At 40.8% G+C, this 24,632-nt stretch overlaps 1 protein-coding gene and 1 long non-coding RNA gene across 2 annotated transcripts; both read left to right on the top strand.

Moving 5' to 3' along the window:
• Positions 1 to 1,861: 1,861 nt before the first annotated feature.
• LOC119728040 lies at positions 1,862 to 15,739 on the top strand. The gene is made up of 5 exons (XM_038200119.1): positions 1,862 to 3,542; positions 5,674 to 6,587; positions 13,566 to 13,681; positions 14,473 to 14,571; positions 15,317 to 15,739. Exons 1-5 carry the CDS (start codon positions 2,559 to 2,561, stop codon positions 15,559 to 15,561), a joined length of 2,358 nt encoding a protein of 785 aa, XP_038056047.1. The 5' UTR covers positions 1,862 to 2,558; the 3' UTR covers positions 15,562 to 15,739.
• Positions 9,598 to 13,683, top strand: LOC119727192. The gene is made up of 3 exons (XR_005270921.1): positions 9,598 to 9,730; positions 10,535 to 10,606; positions 13,607 to 13,683. It is a non-coding gene; the product is annotated as an uncharacterized LOC119727192 (long non-coding RNA).
• Positions 15,740 to 24,632: the final 8,893 nt, after the last annotated feature.

Raw genomic sequence — 24,632 nt, 5'->3', positions numbered from 1 at the left:
AAGTAAAAAGGTGTATCTGTTGTGTGTTCAGGAGATCAGGCGAGGAAGCCACAACGTTGTGGGGCCGGGGTTACAGATTATTGGCGTCTTGTTCATCGTGACAGTTTACTAATATTTGGCATTAGCCTTGCCTGTTGTGCCTTCACTGGCTTAACTTGTCCCAGAGTCGACAGAGTCGAGTACGATGGCATATGTTCATTTTAGGTGCATGACGTTCGACTGTGTGACGTCTGAGGCTGGAATGGGTATAATCTTCTGAAGACGCTTAAGTATTGGCATTGACACCGGTTTATCGTTGCGATGGGTGACGACAGACTATATGCCTTCATGTACACATTATAGAGCACAAGCCAGCTTACAACTTGACGTGCAGTGTAACCGACCTGGAAGTTCTTCGTGACTCGAGTGGTGATGGACCTTCGACTCTCGAATCAAGTCGAATAAACTCGAGTCGATCGAAGCTTGTACCCGCGGACGACAGCCATCAAGTTCCCATCATTTAAAACGCAAATGCAATCAAATCATAACGTCATTATGTCTCCAATAATAGTATCTGTAACAAGTTGCTGGATTCTAGAGGACGTTCGACATTGTGTCATGTCATGATAGGTTCTAGAAATTTGATTGTAATTCGAGGTATAGGATTGGAGGGATCGTGGGTGTTTCTGGAAGCGTGCCCAGAAATGAGGGAGTTGGGTTTTGGGGGCACCTTTTGCCGCGCTCGTTAACGGTGTCGCGTACACAAACGCGTGAAATTCATTTCATTTCATTTCAGAAACATTTATTTCCACATGAATGAGCACTTTAGAAAACAAAACAATTGTTACATAAGAACTACTAAGTGGAGGCATTACACAAGAAGCCGGAGCTTATAAACGGAATGCCTTAAACACAACAATATAACTATATATAACTATATATATAACTATATATATATATATATATATATATATATATATATATATATATATATATATATATATATATATATATATATATATATATATATATATATATATATATATATATATATATACATATAAACAATAATGAAAAAGGAAGACTAAATTCAAAGAAACACAACAAAACAATGAAAACAGAAACGGACAAACAAACGAAGTGGACATAAACTAATAAACTATACAGACGGACATACGAAACATACTAGTGATACAACGACACAGTTTATAAAATGGATGATGCAAGCAAAAGAAAGCACAATGAAAGCAATCGGTATGAATGTAGAAAACCCAACAAGAGACAAAGCAAACTATGCTATACTGGGTGGTTTTAAATCGGCCAACAGAGGACTGCGATTTCATAGACGAGGTCCATAAAAACGAAGAGTGTTCATTACGTATGATGTGCGTGCAAGAGGGATGTAGTAGTTATTATGTGATCTAGTATGGTATTGATGAATATCGTTAATTGAGGTGAAATATGAGGAGAAAGTGCGAGGAAGAAGGTTATTAGTATATTTGTACATTATTATACCAGTTTGAAGTTTATTAATGTCGGTGATTGTTAGTGTGTGTGTAATCTGGCGAACAAGGGTGCTGTGTGATCACGAGGATGGGACAGTGTGCAAATACGAATAGCCCTTTTCTGTACGGTAATAAGAGATTTCAGTTTGTTAGTGCTTGTGCGTGCCCAGTACTGCCCACACAATATTGCAGTAGTTCAATGTTTGTTTTTCCCAACTTTGTGAACGGAAATTTTAAAAGCCGGTTTTATCCCCAGTTCAGAAAGCCATCACACACCGTACAAATTCCAAAGATTTGAATTACGAGTCAGGCGTAATATTGGACTCTGGAGCGTCTTGACTCTTGTCATTTGCCGATAATGCAAATTGATGTGTTTTTCTTTTATGTGCACTTAGGCCTATACAGTCATAGGAAGAATACCTCGCGAGTCGCGACATCACATAATCCACCAATATACAAGCGAACGACCACTCCTTAATCGTATTTGATGGAAAAAAATATCCGTATTAAGTTTGTAGATGAAGTGAAGTCAAATCAGGTCGATTAGAAACGCTCTTAAAATACTGAGGGAGCTTGGATCGCCAGTGCAGTCCCAACGCGGGTAAGAATTTATTTTTTGTAATTATTTTTTTGAGTCAGTATCATGTGACTAGGCCTATACAACATTCATTGTCTTTTTTTTCATAAAGTGGGACACGGTCTTTAGCCGTATGCGTTATATATTGGGGTATTTTTTGGAACTTGATACTGTTCCGATAGACGAGTTGAATGTTAAATAGTTTATGGCTATAAATCGAACTTGAATCTGCCACAGCTTAACCTTTCTTCGTATCCAACCGTAAACTAAGTTCTTTTTATAACATTCAATAGCACGTTCATAAGCATAACAAAGGTCGGTTCAAGATCACTGATGTAGAAAAGGAACAAAGTTCAGGAAATGGTGCAACGAGTGAACGTCATAGACGGAAATGAAATGGAATAAAACATGTTATCGGACTGTACGAGTGTTGTGCACAGTGAATCCTAGGCAATTGGTAATATTCTTGCCGTCTAATTGTCACATTTTTGTGCGCCATGGCTGCTTCTGATACGCCAGAAAGTCTTCTCAGTTTTGTTGAAAAGCACAAATCCCAGCTTCCTGCAGTTGTTGAAATAGCAGATGGGATATATGGCTCAATCGAGAAGGATAGTGAGGTGAGAGACTTTTCCAGGGGCGACATCCTCCGCATTCTAACCGTCAAAGAGGAAGTCAACATTACATTCGATTCCGTGTATGCTGGGCCAAGCAAAAAGGGGCTACTTACAGTCGACAGACACTTTAGTGAATCTCAGTTCGAGGTTCTATCTTCGTTTAAGGATGGCTACGTCTATAAAACACTCGATCAAATGATTCTAGATTTTCCCGAGTATATTCGTGCAGTAAAGCCAGATAAGGATCTCAACATCAAAGTTGGTGATCGTTTGAAATTACTGACGAGAAGTACCCTGGTTGGAAGGCCAAGCATTCAGTGCAAGAACGTACGATCAGGTCGAACCGTCAAACTGTCCGGTGACCTGAAGGACTCCTTCGCCAAGAAAATCGACAAATCGCACATCATTGTAAGCCTGGATAGTATTTATGAACGACTGCCACAACGTGTTCGTCTCGTTCATGATGAGGGTCAGAGAATTCGAGGCAAGTTTCACGGAATCCCTGGGTTAGACCCTGATTTTAACGGGGAAATGAATTTGAGTAAAATTGAAGTGGTGGAAGCCTGTCCTTGGGAACATCCGGACCGAGTAATTCAAATTCCCGTGACTACTGATGTCTTTGTGTATCCGAGGAAAGACTGGGGAAAGAAGATTGGACCTGTGGTGGATGTTCATGAACTTGCCAAGGTAGCAACTCCTGCATCCATGAAGGTTGCAGTAGTAGTTGATGATGAGAGTACGGTCCCTGGATGCCCTAAAGACACCATCTTACTGGTCTGCAACTCCCAGACCTCTGACTACGCTATCGCCAAGGGAAGAGGTGGCACGGGGGTTCTTATTCCTAAGACCTATCCTTCACTTTTCAAGGTAGGATTTTCCCACATTATAAAAGATGTTTTTAGTGGCACTAGTTTTAAGTCTAGTGTCTGTATCGCAGCGTGCATATTTTCTGGAATTTAATTTCTGATTCTTTAAACGGTGTTTTGATGTCTCGTAGGCTAGTGCGAATACTGAAGATAGACTGTCCGTTATCTTCAACAAATTGTAATTATTTTTCCTGATGAGTTTTATACTTTCATGCTTTATTTTAGCGATTAAACTTTTTCCGATTGTGGTTATGTATGGGCAGTGGCGTAGCCACCGGGGGGCGTCCGCCCCCCCCCCATGAAATCTTGTCGCCCCCCCCCCCCACTGAGATTTTGAGTTTCTAAAAAAATTATCATTGATCTAAATCTAAATAGTCGCGAATGATCCACATGATGACCACTGAGAAACGACCCTTCGACCGGCGACCGCGGACCAGTAAGCTGACAACCGGCGTGACATAGCGCATAATGATAATCTAAAATGCGTATTAACACCCACTGCACTGCTCGCTCACACCACGAAACACGTATTATAGACAGGTGATCCGTGGGTCACACAGTTTCAGTCAGCGATATCACGCGAATCGGCCACACACAAACTTTTTCCTCCATTCATATAAGCTAAATAATAATAATAGACCAATTAAAATTCCTTGAAATCAGTGGCGTAGCCACGGCGGGGCGTGGGGTGGGGGGGGGGGAACCCAGTCGCCCCCCACTGAGATGTTGAGTTTCTAAAACAATTTATCATTGATCTACATGACGCCATGGGCGTCAATCCTGGGAGGACAGGGGGACTGGTCCCCTCCCCCCACACTTTTTGAAGGGTGGGGGACACGATATCAAATGTCCCCCCCCCCCAGATTTTTGAACTCGTGTCTCATTTACAGGGCCCTATTATGTACTACAATGTATCTTTTGCTTAGAAAATATTGGTTAAAGTGGTCAGAAATTGCCTCAGATAGCACCACAGAGCATTGAGAATCCACAATTTTTCGGGGCCCTTAAGCGGGCCCCGAACCGCACGCCTATAGCTCAGAATTCTGGTAGCTGATTCAATGACTCCAACCTCGAAAACAATGTTCAATTTTTTTTTCTAATGCCTTTAGCTGAGAAAACCTCGAAAATTATGTTTACATTTTTATCTTTTGTGCTAAGAAAATTATTGGTTAAAGTGGTGAGAAATTGCCTCAGATCACACCACAGAGCATCGAGAATCCATTTTTTTCGGGGCCCTTAAGCGGGCCCCGAACCCCCACGTCGTAAGGGCTTCGCGCTTCGCGCTCGCATCAGTTCTGATCAAGTTATGTCCCCCCCCCCCACTTTTGAGAAGCGATTGACGCCCCCCCCCCCACTGAAAAATTCCTGGCTACGCCACTGTGTATGCTCAATCCAAAAAAGACTAAATGCCGTTTGCTGAAATTGCGCACAAAATACATGCGCGCCTTGTGAGTGGACCGGGTCCCGGACCCCGCCTACATTAGCGATTGTAAAGTGGAGGCGGTGTCCCGACGGTACCGAAATATTGTCGGGCTGTAAACAAAATCTGAAATTTGTAAAATAATAATAATCTCATTTTAATTATATACAGACCGTTTTTTTTTTTGGGGGGGGGGGGGGGGGGTCGCGTTATTTGTGTGTGTGTGTGTGTGTGGGGGAGGGAGGGGGGGGGCTGAAAGTTGATTCGGAAATAGAAGTACTCGTACTCGTACTCGGAATGCAAGTGTGTGGGTGTGACTACACATTTGTATCCTTGTGGAGACACACACACAATAGGGAACAAAACATTGTAAAAGTCTCCACAGGGCAATTTCTATAGATGAATAGGTCTCCACAAGGTTTTCACGAAATAGATATATGGGTTTTACTCAAAAACTAGGAATTTCCAAGGTGGGTTGGTCAGTCGCAAATGGAAGAGTTTTAGAAAAGGGATATTAAGTCCAAATTTCAGCCAAGGAAACTAATTCTGGTTAAAATAAGAGCATTTTGAAACTTCACTTTCAAAATTGAACACTTTACTACACGAGAACAAAGGAATGTGTCCACAAGGATACAAATTTGAGAGTGGGTGTGTGGGTGTTTTTTGTGCTTCAACGTTTATTAGAACCGAGTATAACACGAATTCCTTTTAGGTCCTGGGGAATACCTGGAGCACCGTGGAAGACCTATTACAAGCGCGCATTTGTAAAGAAGTCCACGTAGAGACAACATACAAAGTCCCGGAAGAGTTGGATAATTTGTACCAACATGACGTCGTCAGATTGACCAGTTTTGAGCCAGAGCCATATTGTTGTCCAAATGACGATTGCGAGGTTGTACAGATGGATAGAAGTCGTTCTTTGGTTGGCGAAGTAGGCACTATCACTGTGCCAACGTTCGCTAAAGCCAACTTCCACGATAATGCCAAATTGTTAGGAGACTGTGCTGTGTCTAAGATCTTGGCGCTCAGCTTGCCTCTTGAGGTAACGCTGTCTCGGCCAAATGTGAGCCCTCAATCACAAGAACTTGCAGACGCAAATGATGATGTACTCATTAATATGTCCCCTCTGAAGATAATTGGTCAACGTCAATTCAGTGTGACAGTTTGTCAGCTGCTGAACACAAATCAGCAGACGTCTGGCGATGATGACATGATTTACATACCTGCGTTCAGCAAGCTTCAAGTACGATCAATAACTCAACCAACCATAGATGTCCACAGACGGGACGAGCTTCCTTCACTTAACACAAACATCCTGAGAATTTCTGAAAGGCAACTAAACAGCTTCAAGGAACAGACGTATGAGCAGATACCTCCCCCAGTTCCAAGACGCGTTGATGAGAGACACGAGACCATGCCAGTTGTATCAAGTGGTAAACCGCCGCCTAGACCCCCAAAACCCATTCATCTCATCCAGGCCACGCAACAAGACAAAGACAAAGAAGTACCTTCTTTGCCTCCCAGAAAAGACCAATCGTCACCTTTATCTCCAAGAAAAGACCAATCGTCACCTTCACCTACACGAACTTCCAAGCGTCCATCACTAGTGACAACTATTCTTGCTGGGTTAGTATTGTGTGTTAGTTAATTAATGTGTTTTAATTTAATTGGTTTCTTATGGCGATACACAAGTTTAATTCCTTGTGTTTATACCTCACAAGTATAGATACAAATGGTTATACAGGGTGGATAGTAAAAACGAAACCGAGATATTATTGCTAATTGGAACAAAAGTATGGCACGTGAGAATCAAAGGGAGATATCCTCTGTTAGGGTTGAATCTCCTCTTTAAAATGACACCCTAATCATGCCCTTACATTCATGGTTGACTGAGCAGCGACCAATTTTATGAAAGGTCTATTTCGAATCTGCGTGTGAAAGGCTATGATTGCCAATCAAGGCAGGTGGGGGACCGGGAAAAAGAGATTTCGCCGTGAAAAGTGGCGCAATTCTCTAAATAGACCCTTTCATAAAATAGACCCTTTCATAAAATTGTCACTGCTCAGTCAACCGTGAATGTAAGGGCATGATCAGAGTGTCATTTTAAAGAGGAGAGTCCACCCTAATAGAGGATATCTCCCTTTGATTCACATGTTCTGTTCCAATTAGCAATAAAACCTCGGTTTCGTTTTTTTTTTATCCACCCTGGATATTCAACACTGCGATTCTAACTTGCAGTTTTTACAAATGGATCGGTTGCTTCTGTTTCGTATTCACATGTTCAACAATCACTTTTCGAGTTTGATTATACGTATATGTTCATTCCATCAATATGGACTAATTTTCTGATCATTGTCAGAAAACTAAAAGCCAAGTTTTAATAATTTTCGTAACAGGAATGCTTACGAAATGCATACAATGAAATTGCCTTTGAATAGACCTTCATGATCATAGGCCCGCATGTGCAACTCGGTAAGGTTTTTTCAGTAATAAACGAACAACAGGGGTTTTTGGTTGTAATAATTTTAAAAAACAAACAAATATATATAATAATTGTTTTCTTTCGTATCGGTGTACTTTTTCTTTTAATTCCTTTTCTGTTTCTGTCCCCCTTCGCTTTTCTTTAATAGCTCCCAGGCATGCAACTTTTCCTCGGACCCGCTGATTTCCTCGTTTTTTTTTTTCTTCTCATGATGAATGCCATTACAAATTGAAAAATACTGTACAAAGTCTTGTGTGGTTTGGAGTTTCCTCATTTTTTGTTGTTAAATTCCTAGTTGCATGCCTGAGCTCTTTATCCTGAGTGGCTTCTAGACTTATAATGGGTGAATTGTTCACCTTTATCAAAATGGATTGGTCTTGCTTTAGTTCAAGTTTAGAGATAGCTCTTTAAATCATACGTGGAATGTCGTAATAGTTTAATGTTTCCGTAGGATCGGGCTGTGATCCAACGCGTACATCACCCAACTCAAATCAACTTTTTCAGAGATGCTTTGCTCGATGCTGTGTCGCTGCATATATAGTCTTGATCTGCTGATTGTCTGTCTATTCCCTTGTTTCCGTGTTTCAGTTCTAAATGTCATGAGAGTGCAATGGCGATTCAGACATTTCCTTTAGTACAGTTTACCGGTGCACTCTTTTAGTACACTTTATCAAACGGACACCAGATCGAAACTGATGCAGGCTGTGCGCTGAGGTGACTCCTGGAACATCTTTGGTGTTCGTAATTTAAAAAAGAACAGTTTTGTAGCATTTCGATTGTTCAAACGAAGGACATAAATAATACATTCGGTTTGCTAAAACAAAGGGGAAAAGAAAATTGACCGTTTCGTCGCGGAAGTTTTTTTTTTCCATTTTATTTTTTGTTTAACTTCCCTTATTCATGTTTCGTTTTGTGTTGTTTCAGTGTGTCCTTTTCCTGTATTCCAATCCCACCGCATGAAACGAAAATAGACACTCTTGAAGCATAATTTATGTACGCATGCGTATAAGCGATTAGGGCATCCCTTTGTATTATGGTTCTCATTTTCAACCGAACCTATTTGGGTTCCCGGTATAGGAAAAAGCACGACACTTTTTTATTACCGCCGGCTCTGTCTAAGACCCCAACTAACAAAAATATTAACAAGTGAAAAAAAAATATGAATACCAAATTCCAGTTCCGCCGACTCTGTGTTAGAGCGACTTTTACGCAAAGAACGGCCTATAATAACCAGTGCAATCCCAGAAGATGCGGGTGTGTTGCCTCGCATAGAATAGTAAAAACCCCTCAACAACCATTACAACGCACCGTGAAAATGTCCATACAATATGTAGTATGCATAATAATGGTCAGTTTTGGAGAGCTCCCCCATTTGGAAAATGGGTACCAGCCCCCCCCCCCCCCCCTTGATTTTACGGAGGCCAAGTGTCCGGAGAAGAAAACATGTCTACATTTCGGCGCGGATGTGCGGTTGCCCCCCGACATCAAAAGCTGGATACGCTGCTGAGGGGATTGGTGCAGTTAGTCGACTACATCTTGCCAAATATGGCTGTATTATTTTGTTCAACTAATGACAAACTCATTTCAATAAACAAAACTTTATAGCAAAAAGCACTTTGCAATATAGCATCATTTAATTTAGCCTTCTATATGGGTGCAACTTGAAATTTATTTTCTTAAGATTTTTAGTTTTTGGCTGACCGACTGATCCTAATAGTTCAGAGGTAAATATCAGGCGCGGTTTGACGGGGCAAGGGGGCAACCTTTGTCTAGCCCCCCGCAAAAAAATGCAATGAAAACTAGATGTTTGTGGACAAACACAGTCCGCTGTTTCGGAATTTTGTTGACATAAATTCAAGTCAACAAAATTAATTCGGGTCACGAGATAATAAATTCTTAACAAAAACAAGGCTGTTTTGATATTGAAGTTGTGCATGTAGGCCTATGTTCATCAACTTAAAATGACAAAAGTAAAAGCTTTGTCCTGAGTAGGGAGATATTGTCCAACTCTGATGTTGAAAAAGCATAAACACCGTTTGTAAACCTGCAAACGTTTTTTTCCCAATCTGTTTCTAGGCCTTAAAAAAAGGCTTTCACGGCACGCACTGCTATTTAAACCTATATAATTAAATTCTATATTGCCATTGTTGAAGCGTTAGGTTACACAGCTTTCGCTACCCTGGGAACAAAGCGCCGTCGTCTCCAACGTCTCCAACACCTCCGAGGTCTCCGACATCTCGTCATCCACAGCAACGTGCATTACCACTGGCTCCTGTAGAAAACCAATGTAAGCAAACTCAATCTTGAGCAGAAATCCTCCACCGCGAACCTCAACCTCATAAATGAACCCAATCCAAATCAAACATAACTCCAAATCCTCCACAGAAATCCTCCACCGCTAACCTCAACCTCATAGATGAACCCAATCCAAATCAAACATAACTCCAAATCCTCCACAGAAATCCTCCACCGCGAACCTCAACCTCATAAATAAACCCAATCCAAATCAAACATAACTCCAAATCCTCCACAGAAATCCTCCACCGCTAACCTCATCAGCCTCATAGATGAACCCAACCCAAATCAAACATAACTCCAAATCCTCCACAGAAATCCTCCACCGCTAACCTCAACCTCATAGATGAACCCAATCCAGATCAAACATAACTCCAATCCTCCAAAGAAATCCTCCACCGCGAACCTCAACCTCATAGATGAACCCAACCCAAATCAAACATAACTCCAAATCCTCCACAGAAATCCTCCACCGCGAACCTCAACCTCATAAATAAACCCAATCCAAATCAAACATAACTCCAAATCCTCCACAGAAATCCTCCACCGCTAACCTCATCAGCCTCATAGATGAACCCAACCCAAATCAAACATAACTCCAAATCCTCCACAGAAATCCTCCACCGCTAACCTCAACCTCATAGATGAACCCAATCCAGATCAAACATAACTCCAATCCTCCAAAGAAATCCTCCACCGCGAACCTCAACCTCATAGATGAACCCAACCCAAATCAAAGCATATCTCCAAATCCTCACTCGGAATTTAACCTGGCAATCTGTATGATTTATTGCAGATAAATTGGTTGGAAAGGAAGACTGCAGAGATGATCGTGCTGGCGATTACGAGGTGACGCTGCCCACTCAAAGTAAGGTGGTAATGTAATGTTTATGCGCCAGTCCAACTCGACCTGAACCCCAACACCAATTTAAACCTAAACCCCAACGTCGAACTCAATTCGAATTCAAATCACAGCCACAGCTGAGGTAAAATCTGCTTTTCCAGTGTATGAAAAGCAGAAAAGTGGATTACACGGTTGTTGTCAAAACGTTAGATCGCCTTTTCTGCTTTTCTGAAATGAGATAAGATGCAGATGTCCTCTCCATTAGCCTTGCAAATAGGGCTGTAATTTTGCTCTCTTTTGAAATCGGTCTTTAAACGTAATGGCGACAGTTCAAGACCGATGTTTCTATTTAAGGCTATACCACTCCGTGCTGGCAGACGGTAAGTAAACATCTATTTTCCCCTTGTGCGAGGAGACAATTTTCTGCAAGCAGAAATTCAGATTGACCTTGATTTTCGGCAATTCAAGTATGCTATAGTATACCAGAAGAGCAGATTTTACTGAGTTGGCAGTAAAGTTTTTCTGCTTTTTTATGTCTACCGGAAAGTATACTTTTCCGGTAGCTGATAAAGGAGAATAGTAGAAAAGTCAGTTGGTTGCACAAGGTTCAATCTGCTTTTCCGAAAGCAGAAAAGCAGACGGCAACTTTTCGGTAGCCTTGGTTAAACATGCTTTTCGAGCAGCAGAAACACAGAAACATCGTAAACGTTCGATCTGAATATCTGCTCCTCAAGCAAAAGAAAAGCAGATGTCGACTTCTCGTCAGCCAGGGTAACGACAAGGTAATTTCGAAAGGCAATTGGCCAGTTTTCGGTCGCTAAAGTACAGCTTAACCTGCTTTTCTGCATGGTAACCGGAGAACTAAAAAAAAAGGTTGTTGCAAAAATGGTCTACGGCCTTTCTACTTTGAAAGGGGAAGCTGATGGCCACTTTCCGACCAAAATGGAAACCTCGGATACGTTAACGTTCGATCTGAGTTTCTACTGTTCTGACAAAAGAAAGCAAACGTTCACTTTTCGAACGCTTTTATTTTGAACCCTTTGAATGCGCCCTAGCTGCAAAAGACTTGAGACAAACATATTTTTCAGTGATAACTCATTTAGGAAACGTACGATTTATCATCATTTGTAGATTTTAAAGAATACCTTGCTTGACATTTGCTCAAGTGTGACAGAATTTCGCTCGTACCCCCCGCCCTGCAAACAGGACGCTGGGATACTCTGATGAATTCACGCTCTGATTAGTTGGATTTTGCGTGACCTGTGACCTGCGCGTCATCACGGTCATATGATTGTTCTGAAAAGTTTGAAATGGCCGTTAAGACTTACTCATTCTTTTATTCCAGTTTTGAGATGTTTGTTTTTCGTTGAAAAAAGCGTAATAATGTAAGAAATTCTGTAAAACTTATCTGTGTTGTACATTTACAATTCCCGTCACCTGTTCAGGCTCCGTTTCGAATCACGAACGGTCGGATTGCATTATGCGACGCTCAAAATTTTGTCCACATGGTCCGCAGTGAAACAGAAATCACATCCAGTATGGAACGTGTGCATTTCTATGGGACGTTTTTGGATAGCATTTGCGTACATTGCCCGACTGCAGTCTTCAACAGCTGCAGCCAGATGCTTTATACATAGGTCATAGGCCACTTCCTTCACAAGATTATGTGAAGCTCATCAGAGTATCCCAGCGTCCTGTTTGCAGGGCGGGGTACGGGGTACGAGCGAATAGGCAATGGTTCGCACAATTTTGTGTCCAGTTTCCGGACATCACCTTTTCTGAATTTCGGACCGTAACATTATGACACTAAGACTTTTCTCTAGTTTTCCATGACATTTTTTTAATTAAAGTAATACTACACTGAAAAATTGCCTGGGTTAATTTTACCAAAGAAAGGGTGAACATTGGAACTACCCAAACTTGGGTTGTTCTATAACCAATTGTTTGGGTTATACTTTATGTTAAATTCAACCAAAAGTTGTAGTCATACAAGACCAAATTAAATTTGGTCTTGAATGACCAAAGTTTTGGTTGAATTTAGCAGAAATTTTAACCCAATCAATTGGTAATAGAACAACCGAAGTTTGGATAGTTACAGTTTTCACCCTTTCTTTGGTAAAATTAACCCAGGCAGTTTTTCAGTGTAACAATAGTCTATTGGATGAATTTTAGGCTAATCAGCATTAAGACGGTCGACAACAATAGGCCTATACAGGGTGGATAAAAAAAACGAAACCGAGATATTATTGCAAATTGCATGCTTATCCTAATATAGAGGATATCTCCCTCTGATTCACATTGTGTCCTACTTCTGTTCAAATTAGCAATAATCTCTCGGTTTCGGGTTTTTTTTTATCCACACTGTATACATGTGGAAAATCGGGGAAAGTGTTTTTGATGTTGTTATTGCATGGCCGGCACAATCCTTTTGCCCAGGACCTCCCGGTCCTGCAGACTGAGCCCAACCTCGCCGGGTAAGAAGATCGGTAGGGCAAAACATTGGTCAACAGGTCAAATTCGGATTTTTCGGGAAATCGATAAAGCATGGAAATATCTTTCATTTAATATACATTTTGTCTCGGGGGGCTACGTCATTCTGACGTAATTAACAGTATGAAAAAGACAGAAGGAGGTTTTCATTATTTGTCCCAGGCAAAATGATGTTGGCGTGTATTAGACATTTACCATGCTGCCACCATTTCTGTCATATTCCCTACTGTGTCCAATAACACTAGTACTGAATGCGAATGTGTTTTTTTTGTGCAAAAAGGAACCAGATTATTTTTCCTTCCAGCCTCGCTTTGGTTACACTGTATTGAATGGGAAAAAAATCAAATGGCTGCAACATGATAATGGTCTATACTTATGTAACAAAATACGTTCCAAGTGCGCTAACGTCCCACTGAAGTGGGCACGCAAAGCCAAGTTTGTTCCCAGCAAGTTCTGTGAACCTCACTGGCACCCCATCCTCATCTTACTATAGAGTCAACCGCGACCTGACCCAACAGTTTGATTTATTTACAGATAAAGAAGTTGGCAAAGAAGGTGTCAGGGTACAAGATGAAACTCCAGACTACGAAGTGACGCGGCCCTGTCATAGTAAGTACACGGGGCATGCATTGGTGTCGTGGGGCATGCATTGGTGTCGTGACGCGGCCCTGTCATAGTAAGTACACGGGGCATGCATTGGTGTCGTGGACGTTTCTATACCAGCCAATCAATATGTTGCTTCCAACTCTATATGGACTCATTCACCCAAAAAAATTCCTTTAAAAATGATAATAGGCTTAATGTTTTCCCGGTTGCTTTTAAAGTTGTATTAATAAATACTTCAATTTCTTCCGGAATGTCATTGGGCTTTATTGTTAATATCCATTTCAAATTTGCACTAATAGATTCCATGATTGGTGCAGCACATGTAATTATAGCTTAGTCTATAGTTTGTGGGAAATTCGTCTCAAGCATGACTTGTGGAAATCGGCGTCCAGAAAGCAAACCCGTTGACATCCGTATACTGTCAATGTTTTGTTTTTTTCGAGTAGGGCTTATACTCCGAAATAAATATTTTTTTCGGGCTATTTTGCAAAACAACATTATTCATCAAACAACAAATCTACCTCGTTCGGTTATTGCTTGATTACTTTATATAAATGTCGAATTTTGAATTGTTTGACACCGATAATTTTTAGGCGTAGGCCTATCTTTTGTGAATGAGCGACGCAAAAGCAACACAATAAAGCCTATTTTCAGACGGTTACATAGTCCCAAAATTGATAAAAAGTGTTTAAACAAGAATAAAACATGCGAATCGATAAATTCTTCAGGACAAACAAAAATGGAATGTTTAACAATGTATGAATTATTACTTCTTTTTTTTATATGTACGGTAGGTGCAGAATACGAGACGGACTCTGATGGTGACGACTACGAAAGACCCGGTGATGGTTACGAGAAACCGGGTGACAAATCACCGCTTCCTGGGGGAAAAGGTACGTCATACCAAATAGACTGTCGCAGCGTGTTGCAACTATCTGGTAAATTAGGACATCAATGCCAACACACCCTCATACTCAGACTGAAATTAACGAAATCTGAAATAATATTCTGCCAATGCCACCTATTCGTTTGAAATCACTATCATATATTTCATATTTTGATTTCGTTTATGAAGAAATTAATCTTAACCAATGACATATCATTGGTTCCACTTTCTGTGAGGGGGCTGACATCTTTAACTTTTAGAGGGGGACCACTTGGTCGGTTGGGTGGTAATTCCGAACCTGGAGCGGGAGACACTCTCACGAGCCTCGAGTGGGTCTCGCTACATCGTTTCCCGTGACTTCCTCCCTTTCCATTCAATGTTCAAGAAAAAAAACTATGGCATGGTAATTTTGTTTTAAGGAAATACACTTTGAAGTTTTTAAAAAGGAAATTTTGTTTGACTATCTAGGAGCAAGTGTTTGCGTGGTGTTGGTATTCAATCGCCCATAAATTACCATTCATAATCGGTTTCATTGGGTATTTTACTTTGCGTTTGTATTCCTTGTGGAATTACCAGTGCGCAAAGTTAACTCTGAACTGTATATAGGATGTAGGTACAGGTTGGTTGCAGAAGTTTTAACTGCGATCTATAAGGCCTTTAATTGAAAGTAGTCGAAGCACAGTAAGAGAATTGCAGCATTATTCGGGGTTTCTTGTACAAAAACTGATCATGTTTCATGGTGTTCTTTACAGAGGTACCGCCCAAAGATGGCAACATATCGGCCTACGGACTGAGTGACATGGTCCGACTTCTGCAGTACCTGAAGGTTGGTCGCCAAATGGTTGATACGTTCAGGAGTAAAGGTATTGATGGCAAAACACTGTGTGATCTGAGTAGAAAAGGCAACGACGAATCATTGCAGATGATTCTAGGTGTGGATGATTTCAAGGACTGGTTGGCACTTAAGTGTTTTATCATGCAGAGCTTGGATACCTAACAGTGCGGCAGGGAGCTAGGCTGGCAAACACCATTGGGGACCTCCTTTGTCAGCATGCCGCAAGAAATACCGGATATTGAGAATGTGGAATATAACACTTAAAGGTGATTGGGCATGTTCCCATCCGTTTGGCCGACCTCATTCAAATTCAACCAAACATCGCTCTATTCTGATACGGGCGTAAGGGGCCATTCAGAATTTTCAATGTTTTAAAATTTCGATCTTTTTTCCAAATTGTGGGTGGGTGGGTCAAGCTAAATAATTGAAAATCGAAATTCACTTTCCATGGAAAAAAGAAAAAAACAAAAACAAAACAAAGATAGATCTTTTGACTTGCCTGAACTACGCGCAAGCGTTCCGATATCGCGATGCGTGTTTTTTTTGCAACTTCGTCCCCTGCATATACTGTACATGTACGTCATGTACGTGTATAGCCCTAACTCCCTAGGGGTGTGCAAAATCATATTGAAATTGGAGGATTCAGACCCACTGTGGCATGAGAGGGAGGTGGTTTTTCAGTAGACTTGGACGCCGGGCGTTTGTAGCGGTTAGGCCGTGCAGAGGCAGCAGGGTACCATGTGTACTTGATCGGCTCTATAACATGCCTCGGGCGTCGATTACCAATCGCTATAAAAACTGGACTATTCAACCACTGGACTCCAAGACTACGAGGATGCAGCCTGTGATGTGATGTCTGCCCAAACCTGATGTTTTTCTTTCGCTCGTACCCCCCCGCCCTGCAAACAGGGGGGAGGGGGGTACGAGTGAATGTTTTTCTCAGCTACCTCGCGTGACAGGCACAACCTCGTATGTCACATGTCATCCACCTCATCCAGAAAACGACAAAACCACGGTCATCTTTGTGGCTTCCAAAACTGCAACCTGTCATTCCCAACAGCATATCAGCTGGCAAAACACACGAAAACTGAAGGTCACCAGTGCAAAAGAGGAAGACCGACAACTTCACGCCGTCACTGAATTAGACACACACATGTACATGGGTATACATGTTCATGTTCAAGTATATGTACATGCAAGTGCATGTACATGTACATGTTCAGTTTTTTATTAATCGAAATTAGGGGTGGGTGGGTGGGTCAAACTAATTTGGAAAAAAAGTCGAAATTTTAAAACACTGAAAATTCTGAATGGCCCCTAATAGAGGGGGGATGGGTTGTGAATATGTCATGAGAGTATTCCCCCCTCATCGTTTTTGTCTGCAAAATCGTTTTGATATACAGGGAAAGAAAATTAGCATAAAGAATAACTAAAAAAAACCTTGTCGCACATGGAGAAATCATGTCAATTTCTGCCCATCAATTTGCAACCTCATCCTCACTGCATCACGCAATACAGCATTTTCCGCAAGTGCTCCTAGTTTAAGAGCCAAATTGTATATACCCCGGATTTCTTTCTCCCGATAATTACACGAAAACCGCAATGTTGAAGGTTAAGTTGTGTAATGTATTAAATGGTAGTGCTTTCGCATTTCGTATATATGGAAAGCGTTTTAGAGCTATCGATCCAATCCAAGACGATGTGCCCCTTTAATTGCTATACCACCTTAAACTGCTATAGCCGAGTCCGTGTAACTTACAATATATTGTAAAATCAGCTAAATATGAAGATGGAGTCTGTAAATTGTAATAGTCACACTAAAAAGCCAAGGTCCTGGGAGAATCTGTTCGTGTGCACAAGTATAAATGCCCCCTTTTCAGGCTGATGAGAGTAAGAAGATCAATGTTTTTTTTTAAAAATAAACACACAAGTTAAAAATTGGTCGGGTGAAAAGAAATCGAATTCGTTAAATCCGTGTTTCGATGAGAATGGGCACATTTTAAACTCATGTAAATTTGCTTTATCCGTATAATGCGCAAAATGCTGCATTATGTTTATGCATTATGTTTTCTCCTTTTTCTCAGATAGAGTCACGGATTAAATGTGAAAAAGTATCGTTCGTCGGTTACATAACGCGAGATACTGTTCTTGTTATGTATAGTATTGTGCATGCCTGTACATATTTGCTTCCATACAAAGACATACTTTGAGCTAAGATGCCTGTGTATATATTTCCAATATTCTAAGTTTTTGTGTAGTGAAAATAAAATTTCCTATCCAAACTATTGATGCATTCCAAACCTTTCTGGATATAATTTACATTTTGATTTTAAATAAGAAAAAAACCGTCGTGTAAGGATTTACAGGCGTGGATCCAACGGGGCGGGGGGCAACCACAAGTTTTTCCACTAGAGATACATTAAAAATTATGTGAGCCCTTAAGTGAACCCTTATGAAGCCCGGGGAGGGACAGGGTGGAATTGTTTTTTGTAATTTGCCAATTCGTTCCCACGAATTACTAATTCGTTCGCACGAATTGCTAATTCGTGCGCACGAATTGCTATTTCGTTCGCACGAATTGCTCTTTCGTTCGCACGAATTGCTTTTTCGTTCCCACGAATTGCTAATTCGTTCCCACGAATTGATTCGTTCCCACGAATTGCTAATTCGTTCCCACGAATTACCAATTCGTTCCCACGAATTACTAACGCGTTCCCGGATGCACGAGTTAGCAATTCGTTCCCACGAAATGGGAAATCGTGCGAACGAAATAGCAATTCGTGGGAACGAATTAGCAATTCGTGCGAACGAAATAGCAATTCGTGCGAACGAAATAGCAATTCGTGCGAACGAAATAGCAATTCGTGCGAACGAGTTAGTAATTCGTGCGAACGAAATAGCAATTCGTGCGAACGAAATAGCAATTCGTGCGAACGAAATAGCAATTCGTGCGAACGAGTTAGTAATTCGTGCGAACGAATTAGTAATTCGTGCGAACGAGTTAGCAATTCGTGCGAACGAATTAGCAAATTACAAAAAAAAAATTCCACCCTGTCCCTCCCCGGGCTCCATAAACCCTCCCTGCTCTGACACCCCGTCCGCCGTGCACAAAATTCAAACAAAGCCAGCTGGATTAAGTGGGTATTATGGGCCAAGTGTCCGGAGAAAAAATCCTGTCTCCATTTCAGCATTGATTTGCTGTGAAACCCCCCCCCCCTGCAAAAAATCCTGGATCCGCCCCTGACTTAGGTTGTTTTTTTTAGTGAAGCGTTCGTTTAATTGCTATCAACCTTTGGGCAAAATATATAAGTTTAATTAGACTAGCTTGAATTCTTTTTAGCAAACGCGGACTATTCATAAGTAAAGTTTCAAACAAGTTATACAGGGTGTATCAAGAGAAAGGTAATCCAAAAATAATGGGTTAATATGTAAAATGTTATGAACTACTTGACCACTGTCCAAGTGGCTCCAGGTTAGTTCATTACTTTGAAACTGATATCTTATCTGCATTTCTTCAGTCATGACTGACCGAGCACCACTGATTTCAAAACAAATGTCAAATCCCTGGTTTTTTTTTAAGTTTGCTGAATAAGTGGCTAATTAAACTGTCGGAAGAATGCGCTGTCGCTGTGGACAGCGCGTTAAGGCCAACAGAAAAAAAATACTCGGTCTCTGGTCAGACCAAAGTTCCGGAATTGATGCGGCGACGCGGCTTTTTTGTTTTTTGTTTTTGTTTTTGTTTTTTTTAAAGCTTTGATTGTACAGACAAGGTGAGTGACTGTTTTGCTTTTTGGTGTGCTCATGTAAATTGGTGTCCTCCATAATTTGCCTTGGTGCCCTCCATCATTTGCCTTGGTGCAATTTCCCATTCCCTGGTTCTCTTTGGTACAAACATTTGAGGAGATGCGGCAATAGAGGGCGCTGTTATAGAGCTACTGCGGAACATTTTTTTTTAAGAAAAAAAGATTGACGCGCATGATTAAAATCGACGCATGCACTGACCAGAGACCGACTATTATTTTTTGTTTGGCCTAAAAGGGGTATGATAGAGATTTTGGTGCATACATAACTTTACATGTTAGCCAAGTATTTTTGGATTACCTTTTTTATACACCCTGTATAGGAAGTTTGCGATCCAATGGCGCTGGTGATAGCTTACCACAAAGTCTCGCATGTCTCGTGAAGGTAACGCTGACACCGCAAAGAATTGTGGATCGATAGATCAAATACCATTCAAGTATGATAAAATGTACCAATGTTACGTGTGCACGTGTCAAGCGCACACGGAAGTCTTCATTGCGAGTCGCCCAAATATTTGAATTACAAACTCTGTCCATAGAGGGTTGGGTGCAAACATGGATCAGTAGCTGGTACGAGTGAGAAACATTTTGAAAGCTTGTCGACTCAGTGTCAATTAGTGTAAATAGGCCTAAAAAAGATGAATTGTAACATACTGTTTATTAACGTAGATATGTTGTGTGTGACGTAAACCAAACAGCAAAATATCATGACAGGAAGGGACTGATGGAGCATAGATTATCATAATTCTTTATGATCTATAGTCTCAAATGGCCTATGTGTTGGAATACTTCTTTTAAAATGCAATCCTTGAAATGTAACTTAGTGTTGTATAACATTAATTGTTATCTTCATTTTGCCATTTTCAGGGCGTTTTGGTGCCTTTTTGGTTTTTATGCTAATGACTTCCATACTCATGAGCAAAACTGTGAAGTCATTCAAGGCAGAATTTTCAGTGTTAAAGGTCACCGGACTTTTAGGGGTTTTCTGTGGTTATTTTTCTGTTTTCTGTGGTTCATTGTTGTTCCAGTATACGACAGAAGCAATTTGACAAAACTTGATACACAAATGTTTTCAGTATATTATAAGCAGACTTCTGGATTTACAATTTGAACAGAAAACCTTAAAGATATAGTCCATCATTTGTAATTTGTGCATTTTGTTCGTTTGAAGTAACAAAAGTGCTCAAAATCTATAGAAGGGTACTGAACAACTTACCTGATGAAGTTTCAGCTCAGCTTCTGCTGTATATTCTGAGAAAAACAGCATTCTAGGATTTCAATTTCAAATCAAAAGTTGCTGAATCGTGTTTTGAATTGGGCCTGAATTCAGCGTCCGAGACACATTGTCACTGAGCCGATTGCAGCTACGCGATGTTGCGCACTATGGATCCGACGAATTATAGCAACCGCGCGTGCGTGTGCGTCGTGCCTTCGCCGAATAACAAAACAAACTAGGCCTACTAATTTAAATGTCCTAAAGTGCGTCTTTAGAAGCACCATGGAAAGGCCTTCTTTCGTTGATTACTTCAAAATGACAGCTTGCCAGAAAGAATAATTTCACAGGGAGTTTAGTCCCCTTACTATCTTTCAACCAAGTATGTTTTTTTTAACAATAATTACACCAGTTACTTTTCGGATAGCTGCAAATGATGGACTACAGCTTTAATCTGAAGAGTTTGTTCCTAAAGTGACATCACAGCATCAGCCCCCTCAGATGTCAGGAAAAGCATGCTATTTTTTTTTCGCTCGTACCCCCCGCCCTGCAAACAGGGCGCTGGGATACTGATGAGCTTCACAGAATCTTGTGAACGAAGTGGCCTGTGACCTATGTATAAAGCATCTGGCTGCAGCTGTTCAAGACCGCAGTTAGACAATGCGCGCAAATGCTATCCGAAAACTTTCTATAGAAATGCACACGTTCCATACCGGATGTGATTTCTGTTTCATAATTCATTGCGGACCACCATGTGGACAAAATTTTGAGCGTCGCATAATGCAATCCGACCGTTCGTGATTCGAAACGGAGCCTGAGCAAGTGACGGGAATTGTAAATTTACAACACAGATAAGTTTTACAGAATTTTCTACATTATTACGCTTTTCAACGAAAATACCCCCACATCTCTAAACTGGAATAAAAGAGTAACGAATCAGTCTAATTAACGGCCGTTTCAAACCTTGCAGAGTCATGACAGTGATGACGCGTAGGTCACTGGTCACGCAAAATCCAACCAATCAGAGCGTGAATTCATCTGAGTATCCTGTTTGCAGGGCGGTGGGTACGAGCGAAGCTATTATTTAAATGTTAAAAAGTGCACTTTTGAAAAATTTTGCTAAAAAGGGATGTCTCGTAGTTTGTACCCACTTCAGAGGCAGGAATATTTGCTACAAATAATTATGCTCCAGTGTAAAATTCATGCCAGGGTCTCTAATCTTGTGCTGTTATTATTCAGTCCCCTACTTCGTCAAAGAGACACTATAGGTGAAGTACTATACGTGTCGAAAAAAACATGTCCTACTTTTGATCCTAAATAACTCTGTTGGTTATCAATGAAATTAAAACAAAATTCTAGATCATGTAAACAACACATGGCGAATTTAATGGAACGAGTTTCATCAGCTTTGTGCAAGAGGGTGAGATTTAAACGCCATGCGAAAAAATACTAACTTTTAGAATTTGCCACTTTCGACTTGGCGTTCTCCATTGTCGATACAGCGCTGGAGATGGTGGCGGAAGGCGCGTGCTGCGACCAAAAGCTTTTGAAGGAATGCGGGATCACCTGTGATGTAATTGCACACCTCCTAGATCATTGGGCGCAACACGCGATGGAAGAGGTGTGCAATGACATCAGGGGTGATCCTGCATTCCTTCAGAAGCTTTCTGCCGGGGCACGCGCCTTTCGCCACCGTCTCCAATGCTGCATTGACATTCTGAAAGCGAGTATTTCTAAATATTATTTTTCGTATGGCGTTTGAATATCACCCTCTTGCACAAAGCTATTTCCAACCTCGTTTCCAATAGTAAGCCCTGGATAGAAAACTTTCTTCCTGTATCCTGATTCGATACCGCAATTGGCTAGTAATTGATTTTTATCGTGTACTTGGTGGTGTTATTCACAACGTGTAGTACGTGTTCTCGCGATCATTCGTCCACGCCTTCTCGAAAATACTAATTTCCTTTTCCAATTTGCTCATATTAATATGAAATATGATACTGCATGTTGTCTCGATACGGTCGTTACAGTTTAATTTTAAATATCGAGTTTTCGTAACTCACGCCGTGCTCGCGCTGCGACGAATTGACTCTATTTTTTATACCCCAGACACCGCATACAAAAACAAACGCTAATATAACGCATATCCAGGCACCAGACTGTCCCTCATTTGCATACGTGTTCAAAAATCTTGCATATGCAAATGATCCAATACCAGGGTGCGAGAGCAGGTAGTGATGGGCGCGTACTATTCGACACCCTGGGGACGAGTTTGGGTGAAACTTGCTCCATAAAATTTGTCATGCCTTGTTTACATGATCTTTTGACATATAGTATATAGCCTATGTACATTGATAAAAGGGATGTCTGCAAAGGCACAATGCATGTATCTGACTTTGTGAAGTGTACATCAGGCTTCATGACTTTAACAAGTTAAATACTCGGAATGAGACTGGCATTAAAAAGTGAATTATTAGATTGATCAGATAATTAAGAAAGTAGTTGAGTCTGTATTAGATAATACTCCAAAAGGTGTAAAGCTAAAAGAATGGTGTCTTTCAGTATCGAATATTTCAAAATTATAATTTCAAAATGATTCTTTCCTGATATTTCAAAATTACCGGATTATGTTTAAAGGGATTATGTTTAAAATGTTTCACAGGGTGAGCAAAAAATACCCCCAATACCTTAATGTCGGAACCATTTTTTTAGTGCAGTTCTGCATGCAGCACTAACAAAATCTAGGATATGAAAACCCAATTAATAAGCTTTCTTTTCGTAGAGAATCATTCAAATCACTCATGTACTTTTTTTTTCATTTCAAGTTACGGAATTTTAAACACCAACACCGTATAAAACTTTTGTCACAAAACAGGTTGTTTTTTCAGTAGGCCTAAACGAAAGGTTTGGGTTTTGCTGAGAGAACACTTATCTTTTTTTGTGATCCGTGGACAGAAGTTTAAAACGGTGTTTGTTTTTAAAAATTCTGTCACTTGAAAAGTACATGAGTGATTGGAATGATTCTTATACTAAAAGAAAGCTTAGTAATTGGACTTTCATTTACTAGATTTTGAAAGTGCTACATGCAGAATTTCACTAAAAACAATGGTCCCGATATTTGGGTTTCGTTTTTGTTTTTTTGCTCACCCTGTAGAGTATTTCATACATTCTGTTTGTACCAAGTGAATTTGACGGTTAAACATTTCTGTTTCTGATTAAATACTTGTGTCTAACTCTGCATTTTATTCTTGTTTCATTCTAATTTGATTCATTTAGTACATTATTCCCGGATGACGTTAACAATATTAGAAACAGTCAAGATACATGACTATACTGGCGGCGGTTATACACCTCTGACACACCTATGTTCCGACTGCACATATTCCTATTCCTAACCCTAACCCTAATCCTAAGGATTTCGGGGAACATCGGTAGTGGGGAACATTGGGTAGACCCCGGCGGTGCCGCCCTCGCCCAAACGCACAGGTAGAGCCCGGCGGTGCCCCCGCCCAAACGCACAGGGTGCGACACTTAAGAATGACGGTTTTGAAGGTTGGACACCCCCACCTACTCGCTGCCACCATCAAACCTTTATGTACGCGATAGCCGCGATATTCTAATTAAATCTCACTGAGCTCTCGGACTATTAGGGTGGCAGACCAGTAAATCGGTCCGAAATTGCCTACGCCGGCCAAATCACGATTTGCATGCCCTCAAAATCTTCAGTATTTGAGCATGCTGTGGGCCATGAACTTGAGGGTTTGTAAAAAAATATGGGTGGAAGCCGTGCACAGGACTGTGAACTTGTAGTTCCGTTCAATTTGGATGAAATTGGGGCCCTTAAAGCGCTCTATTTTGCAATGGAGTGTAGGCACCGTTTTTCAAAATGGCGATGGGCTTCAGGACTATTTTCAGGGCTGATCATCTTCGGATAGAAATTCCTCCTAAAAGTCATCAGTTGATCCCCCGAAAATTGAAAAGAAAATGAAAGATGATGAAGTAAGCTTTAACTTGATGTGTGTCTCGAACACCTTGGAGAGTTGCGAGTAATTTCCCCGAATTTCTGAAGTGGGAGCATTGACCATTGGGGTCTATGGAAGTTTATTTACTGGTCTGTAACCTTAGGGAAATCAAATCCAAATACAGTCTTAAACTAAAACTACTCCCTCGCCAGTGTCTTTAAAACGGTGTAGTCAAAATGAACTGTGGCTAATACAGTT

The sequence above is a fragment of the Patiria miniata genome, unplaced genomic scaffold (genome assembly GCF_015706575.1).
Source record: "Patiria miniata isolate m_02_andy unplaced genomic scaffold, ASM1570657v1 HiC_scaffold_20, whole genome shotgun sequence".
NCBI classification, from domain to species: Eukaryota; Metazoa; Echinodermata; class Asteroidea; order Valvatida; family Asterinidae; genus Patiria; species Patiria miniata.
This window is presented reverse-complemented; position numbering and strand designations above follow the sequence as displayed.

Coding starts and splice junctions, on each gene's coding strand:
- LOC119728040 (XM_038200119.1), top strand. CDS start 2,559: ATGGCTGCTTCTGATACGCCAGAAAGTCTTCTCAGTTTTGTTGAAAAG. Junction 3,543..5,673: donor CCTATCCTTCACTTTTCAAG/GTAGGATTTTCC, acceptor AATTCCTTTTAG/GTCCTGGGGAATACCTGGAG. Junction 13,682..14,472: donor AGTGACGCGGCCCTGTCATA/GTAAGTACACGG, acceptor TATGTACGGTAG/GTGCAGAATACGAGACGGAC.